Below are 12,785 nucleotides of genomic sequence, written 5' to 3'. Positions count from 1 at the left end.
GAGTAGGACTGCTGGAAAGCATATAACCTCCTAAAGCAAACAGGACTGGTAAAGGGTTATGTCATTCCTTCTTTGTTTTTTTGACTGTAGACTTGAGGATAGTGATGATCAAAGTCCCTTTGATTTCTTTCACAATATTGGTACCAAAAAGTGTTACAGTATCATGATACTGATAAACCAATTTGGAAAGATTTAAAGAAGTGTGTAATTAGCCCTACTGCAAGGGGAGAGAAGATACAAGGGGGGTTCCTGCTGAGCAGGTAAGACACTTAAATCTAGACTGTTTATGCTGGGAAATGGTTCGTGGTACCACAGCACTAACGTCCTAGCTGTTACAGTACCCATCCCTCCTGCCCTTTGAGGTAGTTTCAGGAGATATGCCCTAATTACAGTAATAGAGCTGGCAGTCCGCTGCGAGGCGTTTTTATTTTTTTATTTAAAAAAAAAAAAAATTCGGGGCAACCCCTGGTATCAACACAGGCTGGGGGATGAAGGGGTTGAGAGCAGCCCTGCCGAGAAGGACTTGGGGGTCCTGGTGGGTGAAAAGCTGGACATGAGCCGGCAATGTGCGCTCGCAGCCCAGAAGGCCAATTGTACCCTGGGCTGCATCACCAGCAGCGTGGCCAGCAGGTCGAGGGAGGGGATTCTGCCCCTCTGCTCTGCTCTGCTGAGACCCCCCCTGCAGCACTGCCTCCAGCTCTGGAGCCCTCAGCATAAGAAAAACACGGACCTGTTGGAGTGGGTCCAGAAGAGGGACATGAAAATGATCAGGGGGATGGAACACCTCTGCTATGGAGAAAGGCTGAGAGAGTTGGGGTTGTTCGGCCTGGAGAAGAGAAGGCTTTGGGGATATCTTATTGCAGCCTGTCAGTACTTAAGGGGGCTTATAAGAAAGATGGGGATGGACTTTTTAGCAGGGCCTGTTGTGACAGGACAAGGGGGAATGGTTTTACACTAAAAGAGGGGAGATTCAGACTAGATATAAGGAAGAAATTGTTTATGCTAAGGGTGGTGAAACACTGGCCCAGGTTGCCCAGAGAGGTGGTGGATGCCCCATCCCTGGAAACCTTCCAGGTCAGGTTGGACGGGGCTCTGAGCAACCTGCTCTAGTTGCAGATGTCCCTGCCCACGGCAGGGGGGTTGGACTAGATGACCTTTAGAGGTCCCTTCCCACCCAAACTATTCTCTGATTCTATGATAATTGGTAAAATTGCAATATAGATATACATTATCTTGGAAAAAGTGAATTCTACTCCAGTTGGGACTTCAATTAAAACTGGAGTGTGTACAGCCTCTGTTGGGTTGGGCAGAAGAAATCAGTGGCATTAATCATGTTCTGAATGTGCTACCCCACCATCAGCGAGAGTGTCAGAAACTGGCCTTTAATAGCAAGAACTCTTATCCTGTGCCTTCTTGTAGGGAGAGGTAATTGACCTTTCGGTGTTAAAATGTAATCCTTCTGTGAAGTGAGGAAATAGAGCAGAATTCTATTAGAACGTGGCCCTGGCAAGTTGTTAAGGCATCTGAATGGCAGTCGTAACAGCCTGTGGATACGTTAGGTCATGATCTTTGAGATTCATTCCCAGCTTATACTTCAAATGAAACTCCAGTTGAGATCTGCTTTGGTTGTGGTGACCTTGGAGTGCACAGTGATTCCAGGCACTTGTGGTTTGTTTCCTAAATTTGTCTATCCGTGGATTTTGGACTGCAGTGTCTGTCTCTGTCTGCAGGCATATCCACTTGGCAGGGTGTTCCTACTTCCTTACAACTGTCTCAGCTGGAACAAAGACATCTATGTCTACAGAAATTCCTAGCAGATTAAATTCTTCTGTTCTTAGTAACTCCAGTGGAAATCTGAAGCACCTCCATTGATGCCCAGGATTTTTATTATTTTATTATCTAGCTTCTCCTGTTTTAAGATAAAATCTCCAGTAATTATGAATGAAATTTGGTCCATTGAAGCAGTATGTGATAGCAGATGATGTTCTAGCTTTTCCTGTGAAAGACTGCTAGTTTCTAGTAATTAGGACCTTTAAACTACAGGCCATACAGTATTGTTAATGATGACAGTGCTTGTTCAGTGCACAGGAGCTAGGTAGTCTCCACCTTTCCAATTTGTAATGTAAAAAACAACTATGAGAGAATATAGACTAATACAGCAGCTGCAGCCAATAGGCAGGACACCAGCTGTGAGTGAGCTGTAGTGCTGCTCTGCTTGCTTGTGTCATCTGCAAATGTTACCGCTGAAGCAGTATTGAATAGATTATTGATTAAAAATATTGAATACCACTAAGCCACAAAGAAATTGTAGAAGAAAACATGGTAGAAAGAAGTCTGCTTCTTGCTCTCTCTCCGATAACAACAATGCTTTAAAAACTAACTCCCTAGGAGATATTAAAAACAGCTCATGCGTGCCACATTAGTGCTGTGCAGTGGAAGATTTTATAACTCATTGTCACACAGTAGTAAATCAGATGTCTTGGTGGGAAAGCTAAAGACCTGTAATTCTGTCAGAAAAAGTCAATATGTGTCCTTGACTGGCACTGTCTTCCATCAGACAGGTGACTTCTGGTTTTTTGGTAGTTTCAAAACAGCTATTCCTGTATGTCACGAGTTCACTGTGAGACTAGCTCAAGTTATGTTTTTTCACATGTTCTAAATCTTCAAAGTCCTGTGTTAGAATTCCTTCATTAGAATTTCTCACTTTTCCAAGGCTACTTACATTCTTATTAGTTATTCAGAGACTATAGACTGGATGCCATTTTGGATTCTTAGATCAAAAAATCCACGTCTGTAGGTTATCTAAGCCTACTGATTCAAAAATACTTAGTCTGAATAGCTGCTGCCTCATGGCATCCTCAGATACAAACAGTCAAATATCTGTGTCATCCACAACACCAGATGGGATGGAAAAGCTCTCTTCTGATAACTTTTTAAACTTACTATTTGCAATTCCATTGCACATCTCTAGCAGAGGACCTATGCCTGACTTAAGTTTTCTGGTTTTCCCCAGTGAGTTTTAAAATGTATTCTGATTTAACCCTAATTGACCACCGATCATTCTTCAGCTAGCTACTTTCTCAGTATTTGTATTTTTAAACTTCTATTCATTGCTATTAAACTTAACTGCCATTAACTCCCATTTTTTACATGGATATTTTTAGGCTTTGTTTCATTGCCACTAAGACATCTGCTTTTAACTAGCATGGCTTTTTGCCCAGTATAATTTTTATTTCATGTTTGTGGATTCATGGCTCTTTGGGCATCTGGTAAGATGTTCTTGTACAACTATAATTTTTTGTTAATATTTCTCACTTTGATGTTCCCGGGAAGTTATTCTGACAATTGCTTTAAACTTGGGAAAATTATCCCTTTGACTGTTCCAAATGTATGTATCATTGGTTGATGCTATATTCTGTTCTCACAGGGTAAATATAACCACATCATGATCACTGGTACTTAGCCAGCAGCAGATTTTTAGGCTAGCAATTAACTTGTCTTTAGCAGTAGAATGAGGCCCAATATTGAATGTCGGATGCAATGCTGGGTGCTGAACTTCCTGTGGTAAAGTTTTAAGGACCTTTTTTCTTGCTGTCTACATGAGAAATCCAGCCAGTGCTCTCCTCAGGGTAATGTAAGAACATAGAATATGGCTGTCTAAATCTAGACTGAAGTCTCTGTATTTAAGTTTCCTTCAAGTTCATCCTTTTACACAGCCTGAGCAGATACCAGAGAAATACCTCATACTGTTTTCTAGCAAGGCTTGGTGGTTTGCAACTGCACTTCACTCTGCAGGTTGTCCTTTGAGGCCCTGTGGTTCAGAATAGTCTAGCAGATAAGTCTTTCATGCATCCCCTTCTCTTTTTCTCATTCTGTACGTACCAAACCAATACCAGTTTTTCTTTTTCTGGCAGTCCCTTTATGTGATCTATCCCACAATTATCAGGTAGATAGTGATGGCATAAGGTTTTCCACATCATCAGTTGGTGGCCCCCAAAATCAAGTGGCTACGTGTATCCTACACTGTGTCACCTATGAGACCTACGTTTTTCATTCACCAAAAAAATAGTATTTTTCTGTAGTATTCTCAATGTTGTATTACTCTCTGTGTGAGTAAAAGCCCATTCAGAGCATGACTTTGCTCTGACAAACCTTTAATCTGATTTTTAAAAGTCAATAGTAGGAGTACAAGGGGAAGTTGAGACTTGCTAGGTCTAATAAAGATACCAACTAATAAAGTTATCACAGCCCGTCTCTCCTTCTGGACAGCCCCTACTGCAAGCAACCTTCAGTTCATGCTGGCCTGTGCTGGCATAACTGTAAAAAGCCCAATTGCCCGTCCCTTCAACAGGAGGGCTCCCTACAGGTCCTCTTGGGTTATATTAAAATTTGGACCCTTGTTTTTCCACCAGTCTAAACCTGGCACTTAGATTAAAAATATGTATCATAGAATCATAGAATCATTGAGGTTGGAAAAGACCTCTAAGATCATCGAGTCCAACCGTCGACCCAACACCACCATGCCCACTAAACCATGTCCCTAAGCGCCTCATCTACTCGTCTTTTAAATACCTCCAGGGATGGGGACGCAACCACGTCCCTGGGCAGCCTGGTCCAATATTTAACCACTCTTTCAGTAAAGAAGTTTTTCCTCACGTCCAATCTAAACCTCCCCTGGCACAACTTGAGGCTGTTTCCTCTCGTCCTATCGCTGGTTACTTGGGAGAAGAGACCGACCCCCACCTCGCTACAACCTCCTTTCAGGGAGTTGTAGAGAGCGATGAGGTCTCCCCTCAGCCTCCTTTTCTCCAGGCTAAACAACCCCAGTTCCCTCAGCCGCTCCTCATCAGACTTGTTCTCCAGACCCCTCACCAGCCTCGTTGCCCTTCTCTGGACACGCTCCAGCACCTCAACGTCCTTCTTGTAGTGAGGGGCCCAAAACTGAACACAGTGTTCGAGGTGCGGCCTCACCAGTGCCGAGTACAGGGGCACAATCACTTCCCTATATATATATATATATACACACACATACTGTAAGGAAAAAGAGGAGTTGGGAGGTAATGTGTCTGCAGCAGGGGACATTGGTACATGTTTATCAAGATACAATCTTTATGCTGCATTTTTGTCATAGTGAAAAACAAGCTGACATTTGGGTTACCTTATGATACCAAAAATGTATACATCTTGCCTTCTTTTACAGGATCTGATTAAACATAAGAAATGATGGTTTTGTCTTGATTAAATTTGTTATAAAAATCATGCAATAATGTGTTTAAATGAAATAGTATTGCTGTGTTGCTTGATTAAGGTAAGACTAATTGTGGGCATAATTTTCATCAAATTAACTGAAAATAGCCGGTGGGGGAAGGAAAAAGGGAAGAGAAATCTATAACAGAATTAACACTGCTGAACAACAGCTTGTCTAGAATAGAATGTGGAATCAGAGCGGAATTGGGCCATCTTTGTTCTTAATAGATATTCAGTGTTTTCAACATTTCTCTTTTCAGAACCCGATTTCTCTTACCTGGATGCCCTGGCTCCTTATCAACCCTTGGCGATGAAATGTGTTTACTGTCCCATTGACACAAGACTGAATTTTATTCAGGTGTCTAAATTACTCAAAGAAGTCCAGGTAATGAATTTTCTATTGCCTTTTCTTATGTTTCTTCACACACCTGAAATAAATAGGTCAATTGTGAACAACTGATACATTAAACAATAGCAAAATCAAGACAACACCCAGATCCTTTTTTCCATGAGAGAGCACACAGCTTGGAGCTCTCCTTTATCATCCTGCTCCAAAATGAATATGGCATGACTGCCAATCTCTGCACAGAGTGGCTGGGAGACCCCTAAAAGCTTAGAGCGGAGAGCAAATGGTGTGCACTTTCCTTTCCTCCTTTTCAGGTATACATAGTCATAATAACTTTCCCCCTTATTCTTTTTCTTGTTTGTATAAGCCTGGCTGTGTCTAATACAGTTGAGTATCCTCAGCATCCTCAGCTTTAGCCATCTCCTCTGCTCTTTATCCTGCAGTTGATACTTGCTTTGGTCCTGGCACTGCTGTTCTGGAGTTTCACTCTCATGTTTCTTCCAAATTCATTGCTTTCCTTCTCCATTTGCAAAATCCAGGCTGCTTCTGTCTAGGAGGAAGGCCGGAGCCTTCATGTAATCTCTGCTTTTCCCCCTTGACTCTTTTTGGCTTTAGAGGCCTTTCCTTGTCCATCCAATTTGTTTCTACTGAAATTTGCTTTCTGACTGATGACATAATTAAAATAATTTTTAATTTTTTTTTCCTGGCCGAGCTTTTCCCTTTGTTCTGTCTTCAACTCGTTGAACACAAAAATACATATTCTTCCAAACCTCTTAACAATGTCTGGATCATTTTATCTCATTGTTCTGTGACCTGGCTTGTCACCGCACAACTGATAGCAATTGCCACTGCCTGTTTTTCAGATGAGCATCTTCTTTCATGTTACTTACTGAAGTACAATGCCGTTTCCAAAACAGTTTGCAGCAATACTGTCTTGTCCGTTTGCTTCCTTAAATCCTGCAGTGATCTTTGTGGCAACCACCCTCTTTATGCTTTGTTAATATATTGCTGACAGGTCATGAAAACTCAGAGGTGCTTACTGTGCTAATGTTTTTGCAGCCTTGCACATTGATACATCTGCCTCACTCCATGCCATTTTGTGTTGGTCTCCACCACTACTGTCATTTGCTTCCAATTTAGATGACAAGGATTTGGAAGAAAAAGCTATTGAATGTTCTTTTTTTCTCTCCTTATGGCAGCTAACATGACTGCTGACATTGAAGTGGTGATTAAAGACACAAATTTAAGCCTTGTTACTCTGGACACTGTTGTATACAAAGCAAAGACTGCCTGCTCCTTGAACAGTTTGTTCCAATACTGACTGGATCTTCTGGATTCCATCTTTTGGATGTTGTTTTCATACAAATAAATTAGCTTGCTAACAACAATCTGCAAACCTCCTTATGGCAATGATTACTGTTGTAGGGCAGCGCAGAGAATCAACCAAACATTGTTTAGCCTGGAGAAAAGGAGGCTGAGGGGAGACCTCATCGCTCTCTACAACTACCTGAAAGGAGGTTGTAGCGAGGTGGGGGTCAGTCTCTTCTCCCAAGGAACAAGCAACAGGACAAGAGGAAACAGCCTCAAGTTGCACCAGGGGAGGTTTAGATTGGACGTGAGGAAAAATTTCTTTACTGAAAGAGTGGTTAAACATTGGACCAGGCTGCCCAGGGAAGTGGTTGCATCCCCATCCCTGGAGGTATTTAAAAGACATGTAGACGTGGCACTTAGGGACATGGTTTAGTGGGCATGGTGGTGTTGGGTTGACGGTTGGACTTGATGATCTTAGAGGTCTTTTCCAACCTTAATGGTTCTATGATTCTATGATTTCTGTAATTCACCACACTCTTCTTTTCCAGCCTCTCCACGTAGTTTGCCCGGAGCAGTACACTCAGCCACCACCCACCCAGTCTCATCGCACAGATCTGATGATAGACTGCCAGCCTCCGCCAATGTCCTACCGCAGAGCAGAGGTGCTGACTCTTCCATACAAGCGGCGCTATGAGAAGATCGAAATCATGCCAGAAGTGAGTACCAAAAGTGGGGAAAAAGGTGGTGGCTTCTAGCTGATACAGCCAAATTCAAGCTACTGCTTCAGTAGCCCCTTTGACTAAAGATATCTTGTGGCTGTGATTTACTGTTGACTATGATCATGTAAAGCACTTTCTACTAAATGGAGGGCTAAGAAAGAAGCATTTCTGAGAGAGAATTTCACTGTGTAAACTAATGGGAATTGAAAAATATGTTGTGGTTAATTGCCCTTTGCAAGGATGTATCGCATCTCAAAATACAGAACAAAGGGCAATCTCTGCTAGCCACCTGTGAGGCAAGCCAGTCATCTCCAGTTTAAATATGAGTAAGTTGAGGCACTGCAGTTTGAATTAGTGGCCCAGGGCCATGGAAGGGAACCAAAGAATCTGGGATTTAGTAGCCAGGACTTGTCTTCTCTTTCCCCAGCTGTACCTGCCATGAGAAATACTCTTTCCCTTGAGGGGCTATATTCAGTCATATGTTAAAGGCATAGTAGTGAAATGGCTCATTTGTATTACAACAGTTTCAATAAATGGTTAATTCCTATAGACTGCTGAAGTCCAACAGGTTAATGGGTTGCTTGTAGCCATCTATAATGTAGACTACTTATGCCCGCAACATCTATTAATAATTTATTAACACCATAAATCAAATATAAATGTACCCATAATACAAAGGGTGACCCATATTCTAACAGACATGATCTTAAAATATTTTTTTGACAATCCAATCAGCACAAATGTGTCCTTGGATCAAAGGTGACAGTGGCTTTTTACAAGCAGGCATTACTGCCCTTTGGAAACTGTTGAGTATGTGAGTCTACTTTTCATCAAAGAATAGAGGGAGGAAGTACCCTTAGTTAAGCCAAACATGAAGTACAGAACTGGTACCCGTGTAACAAAATCCCTCAGCCAGTCTGCAACACCCATTCCTACCATTTCGCCTGTGTCTACTTTGTGCATCAGTTCTGTTAGGAGCCTGCCCAGCCCACTGGTTAGAGGACTGCCAGAGACAAGGAGGGATTTTTTAATTAGAAAATATACTTGGATGCAACTCCATCATGGCATGTATATTTAATTGTTTTGGAAATTTGCATATTTATTGGATCCTATTAAACCTAAGACTAGTAAAACGTGGCTTCCATTCACCAGCGTGACCAAAACAAATCTTACATTCTGAGTACAGAGAGCCAGCATATGGCTTACCTATTATTTAGATTCCACTGAAGCTTTGGGTTTTCGCCTAAACTGTGAGGGTGTAAGTGAGCCTATCCCTTGTGTCAGCCCTGTGAAGAGGGTGGATGCCAGCTTTCCCTGCAAACAGAATGCAAATTAGCACAGATGCTACAGATGAATATTCAGCAACCCTCATACATTTTGAAGTTCCTGTCAAGGAGGAGGGTTGTCTAAAAGCTAGGCTGGTCCATGGTAGTTGCAGGTTCAGTTTCTTGCTCTGTCGGAGTCTTCCTATATCAGGAAGATCAGCACAAGTCTAAAACACAAAATGCAGCTCACATTGGAAAGGACTGCAGAGTTCCTTGGCAGAGCTTATTAGTCCAAAGGCAGTGCCATGCTCATGGGGCTACACCACATCAGAAAACAAGTCAGTGTTTCTCTTAGCTTGGCTGTTGGCAGCAAGATCCCTTACACTTGAGGCTCAAGAGGCCATGTGGATTCAGTCTCATTGGCAGCCACTAATGTGAAAATGCTCCCCATTTCTCAAACCCAGATCTCCAGTGGTTTTTAGGTGCTGTCTGTCACTGAAGCGAATGGATTTTTCCTATACCTCTAGGTAAAAACAGTGCATAGAAATAAGAGCACTTCCCAAAACTGCTGGGATGTTGGAGGGAGGATGCACTGTAGACAATGTGGTATTCACCAACCTGGGAATGGGTATCAAAGGAGCACGTAGAAAATGAGAGCTGGTTGACGGTTGCATTCACTTTAACTTGGAGAGTTCAAGCAGAAAGCTGCACAGATGGGAATATTGACAGAAATGGCCCTTTTTTTTCCTCTAACAAATAACATCAAATTATATTCACACAGGAGTCCTAACGTCAAAGCTATCTGTGCTCAGGGAATAGAAACATCTCATGTGATTTTCCATGTCCAGGTATTCTCCCTGGTTCCAAAGCTGCACTTACCAACTTGTTGCAAAAAGCTACTTGGTATGTAACGACGCTCTGAGAAGACTTTTTAATATGATACGAAAATTAGGTAGACCAGATCACCTCTGAGACTTTCAGGAAAGCTGTTGTCCTTCCCCATTGGTGTCAGGGAGGTGGTATTTGCTTGCCTCAGGGGGTTCTTTGAGAGCTAGACCCATTAGCGGTTGTGTGCTTGCCCCTGAGAGCAAGGCTGTGATTCAGGGCTGTTAATAGGATGCCATTCCCCAGCACTGAGATAAGCAAATCATCCTCAAAAAGAGATCTTGCTCATTCTTTTCAAGGGAACTTGCTAGAGGAATAGCAATGCCAACTTTGTAGTGATCACAGACGTCTCCCCAGTCCAATCTCTATTTCAGCATGTCTTCGTCTTATCACCGTGTGAGGCTGGTTTTTGCTTCCAGCTTGACCTGCAGGGTGGTGATAAGGCATGGGAGGGACTGTATGGTGTCTCCCACCCTCTCTGACTTTGGTCTTTGAGTCTTAGCAGCATAGCTGATTACTGCTAAGAAGTGTAACTATGTAATCTCTCCTACTCTGTGTAACCAGTCACAACAGTCAGTCCCAAAGGATCATTGTTTGGTTTTCAAATAAATGGGAGAAGGAAGAAGACTGCCTTTTTCTGGGGCCTGTATTTCCTTTGATGCTAACCCCCTAAATAAGCACAATTTTATCTCCTCACATCCCTAATAATTTTTATGTGCCATCTGCATGGCTTGCCTCATTCCCCCTCCCAGCAGAAGAGCCCTGTCTGTCTGTCCTGTTGCGCAGAGGGATCATTAGGATGTTGGTTTTGAGAGGTTGATGCAAATGGCCTGTTGGTTTCAGGCAGGGTTTACACAGTAGTGGCAAAAATGGCTGTAACTTCCCCTTCTACTGGGTGGGTTGTGCAAGACAGGATTGCAAATATGGTAGATGAGGCTCCCTGGTGGAGAGCATTTGCTGCTTGATGTCCCCTTTTCAGTAGTTTCATCCAGGAAGACTCTTTAATGGTGCCTAAATATATAGGAATTTCTATACTGCAAGGATATTTGTTTCATATGGGCTACCACCAGTTCTGGGGCTCTGTGAAGGCTCAAGTGGCAGTTGGAAGGGGTATTTTGTAGCTCCTAGCAAACCTTGCAAAGGCTTGTTATTTGTCAAAACCATGTTAGCCAAAAATAGAATGATGAAATCCACCCTGGGAAAAAAAGTAATTGCTAGATCTGCTCCAGGGCTAGGACTTGGGTCTAAAGTACAGCTAAAAGTCTCATAAAAGAATGTCTGCTTCAGTGAAGTCCTGATCAGGGCCCTCTCCTAGCATCCACAGTCCTTTCTCAGAAGCGGACATGTGCTCAAACTTCTGTCTCAATTCTTAAAGCTTTTGAAAACCGAACAGTTGGCTCAGCATGGTTTCAGTCAATACAGACTGATGGTATGGTATTGTGAAATTTCCCTTCCAAAACTGTTTCAGTGGTTCAGATTCTGGCCTGTCAGACTAATGTAAATTTACTGATACTGCTGGAGCTTGTCTACATTTCAATCACTTCACAGAAGAGCAAAGTCAGGTCAAGCAGGACTGTTGTATGTTAATGAGATTTACACTCAGAGCAGCCTTTGTTTAGAGAGAGGTTTTAACAGTCCCAAGGTACCAGGCTGGAATGGCTCTCAGCAGTATTGTGGAAACCTTTACACTTTAACTAATTTGTTCTTCTCAGCATCTGCCTTTCACTTTAAAAAATAATAAAAAAAAAGACTGCTTCCTGGAAATTGGTTAGGCATTGTCTATTCACAGGAGAACGATGGGAAAATGGAAAACACCTTCTGGAGCAAACAGATAAATTAAACATTAGTGTTTGAGCGAATAATGTGCCTCCAGTTTAATTACAGCTGAACAATGGTGCGGATCACTTGATTTCAGCAGCAGACTGACTTCAGTGAAAGCTCTGTGTTTTTAAAATAGTCTGTTTGCACGTTCTTCAGGACACAGGAGAGCGTGTGAATATGCAATGCACAGCCCAACATGAAGTGAAATTATAAGGAATTATTGCAGAGAAGAATTAGGAAAACAGCCACTTGGCAGCCCATTATAATTATGTAGCTCTCACTCCACTCTCCCCTTTTCTTATTTTGACTTCTCTTTCCACACAGGATCTTGCTAATTCCTTTCTGAGAGAAAGAAAGGCAAAACATGGCTTTCATCTTACCTCTCCAACTTCCTTCCATTTTTCAGGGACTAAAGAGTTTGATTTCTGTCTTTCTTCTAACCCTCAACTTATTTTGGTGACCCCACATTATCCAATCTCTCTTTTCCCCTGACTATTCCCCCTTGTATAAAGATGCTGTAGCCTCACTTACCATAAAGTAAATGAAATATAACCATCCTGCTTGCTTCTGCTCCTATCATTCCTCCCTTCAGCTCTAAGCTCACTGAATCCACCGTCAGTAAAATTGCCTGGAGTCCCTCCCTTGTTCTAGCACAGGCCCTCTCCAAGTTTGACTTCACCTTTTGACATTCCATCAAAACAAGTCTTGTCCCAGCTTTTACCAACCTTTTCTTAGACAAAGCCAGAACCACTGTAGTCTGCCATCTTCCTGATTTACGTCATCGCTGTTCAATGCAATCAGCCGTTCCTTTCTTCTTAAAAATGTCTCCCACCTCACTCCCATGGCTCTTCTCTCCTGGCCGTTCAGCCTCCCATTGCTTCTGCAGAGAATTTTCCTCCCTCCTCCCATCTTTTGTGGGCTTGCAATGTGTTATCCCTCATTTCCTTTGCTTCTGGTTTTTTTTTGCTGTACCTTTCCTCTGGTTGGTCTCATCCGCAGATTGTCCTATTCAGATTGATGAAACTTGGATCTGCTTTTCTGCTCACAGCCTGATTTTGCCTGTCCACATTAATACCCAGGTTTGTTTCTCCTCCATTTTTGATGGCTGGCTGTAAGATAACACTTTTCTAGCCAGGCACTCGCCTCTCTTTTCCCAGTCAGCTTCAACAACATCACATTCTGACTTGACAT

General features: G+C 42.5%; 1 protein-coding gene across 2 annotated transcripts in view; it reads left to right on the top strand.

Annotated features, from left to right (window-relative positions):
- The window catches only part of INTS9 (integrator complex subunit 9), a 78,661-nt gene that overhangs the window by 53,522 nt on the left and 12,354 nt on the right, over window positions 1-12,785 (top strand). For both annotated transcript variants that reach the window (XM_076332554.1, XM_076332555.1), the window contains exons 13-14: window positions 5,508-5,632; window positions 7,453-7,620. In XM_076332554.1, coding sequence (XP_076188669.1) covers window positions 5,508-5,632; window positions 7,453-7,620 — 293 coding nt within the window. The remainder of the gene's footprint in view (window positions 1-5,507; window positions 5,633-7,452; window positions 7,621-12,785) is intronic.

Source organism: Aptenodytes patagonicus, chromosome 3, assembly GCF_965638725.1.
Source record: "Aptenodytes patagonicus chromosome 3, bAptPat1.pri.cur, whole genome shotgun sequence".
Taxonomy (NCBI): Eukaryota; Metazoa; Chordata; class Aves; order Sphenisciformes; family Spheniscidae; genus Aptenodytes; species Aptenodytes patagonicus.
Note: the sequence above shows the minus strand (reverse complement) of the source record. Positions and strands in the feature narration are given on the sequence as shown.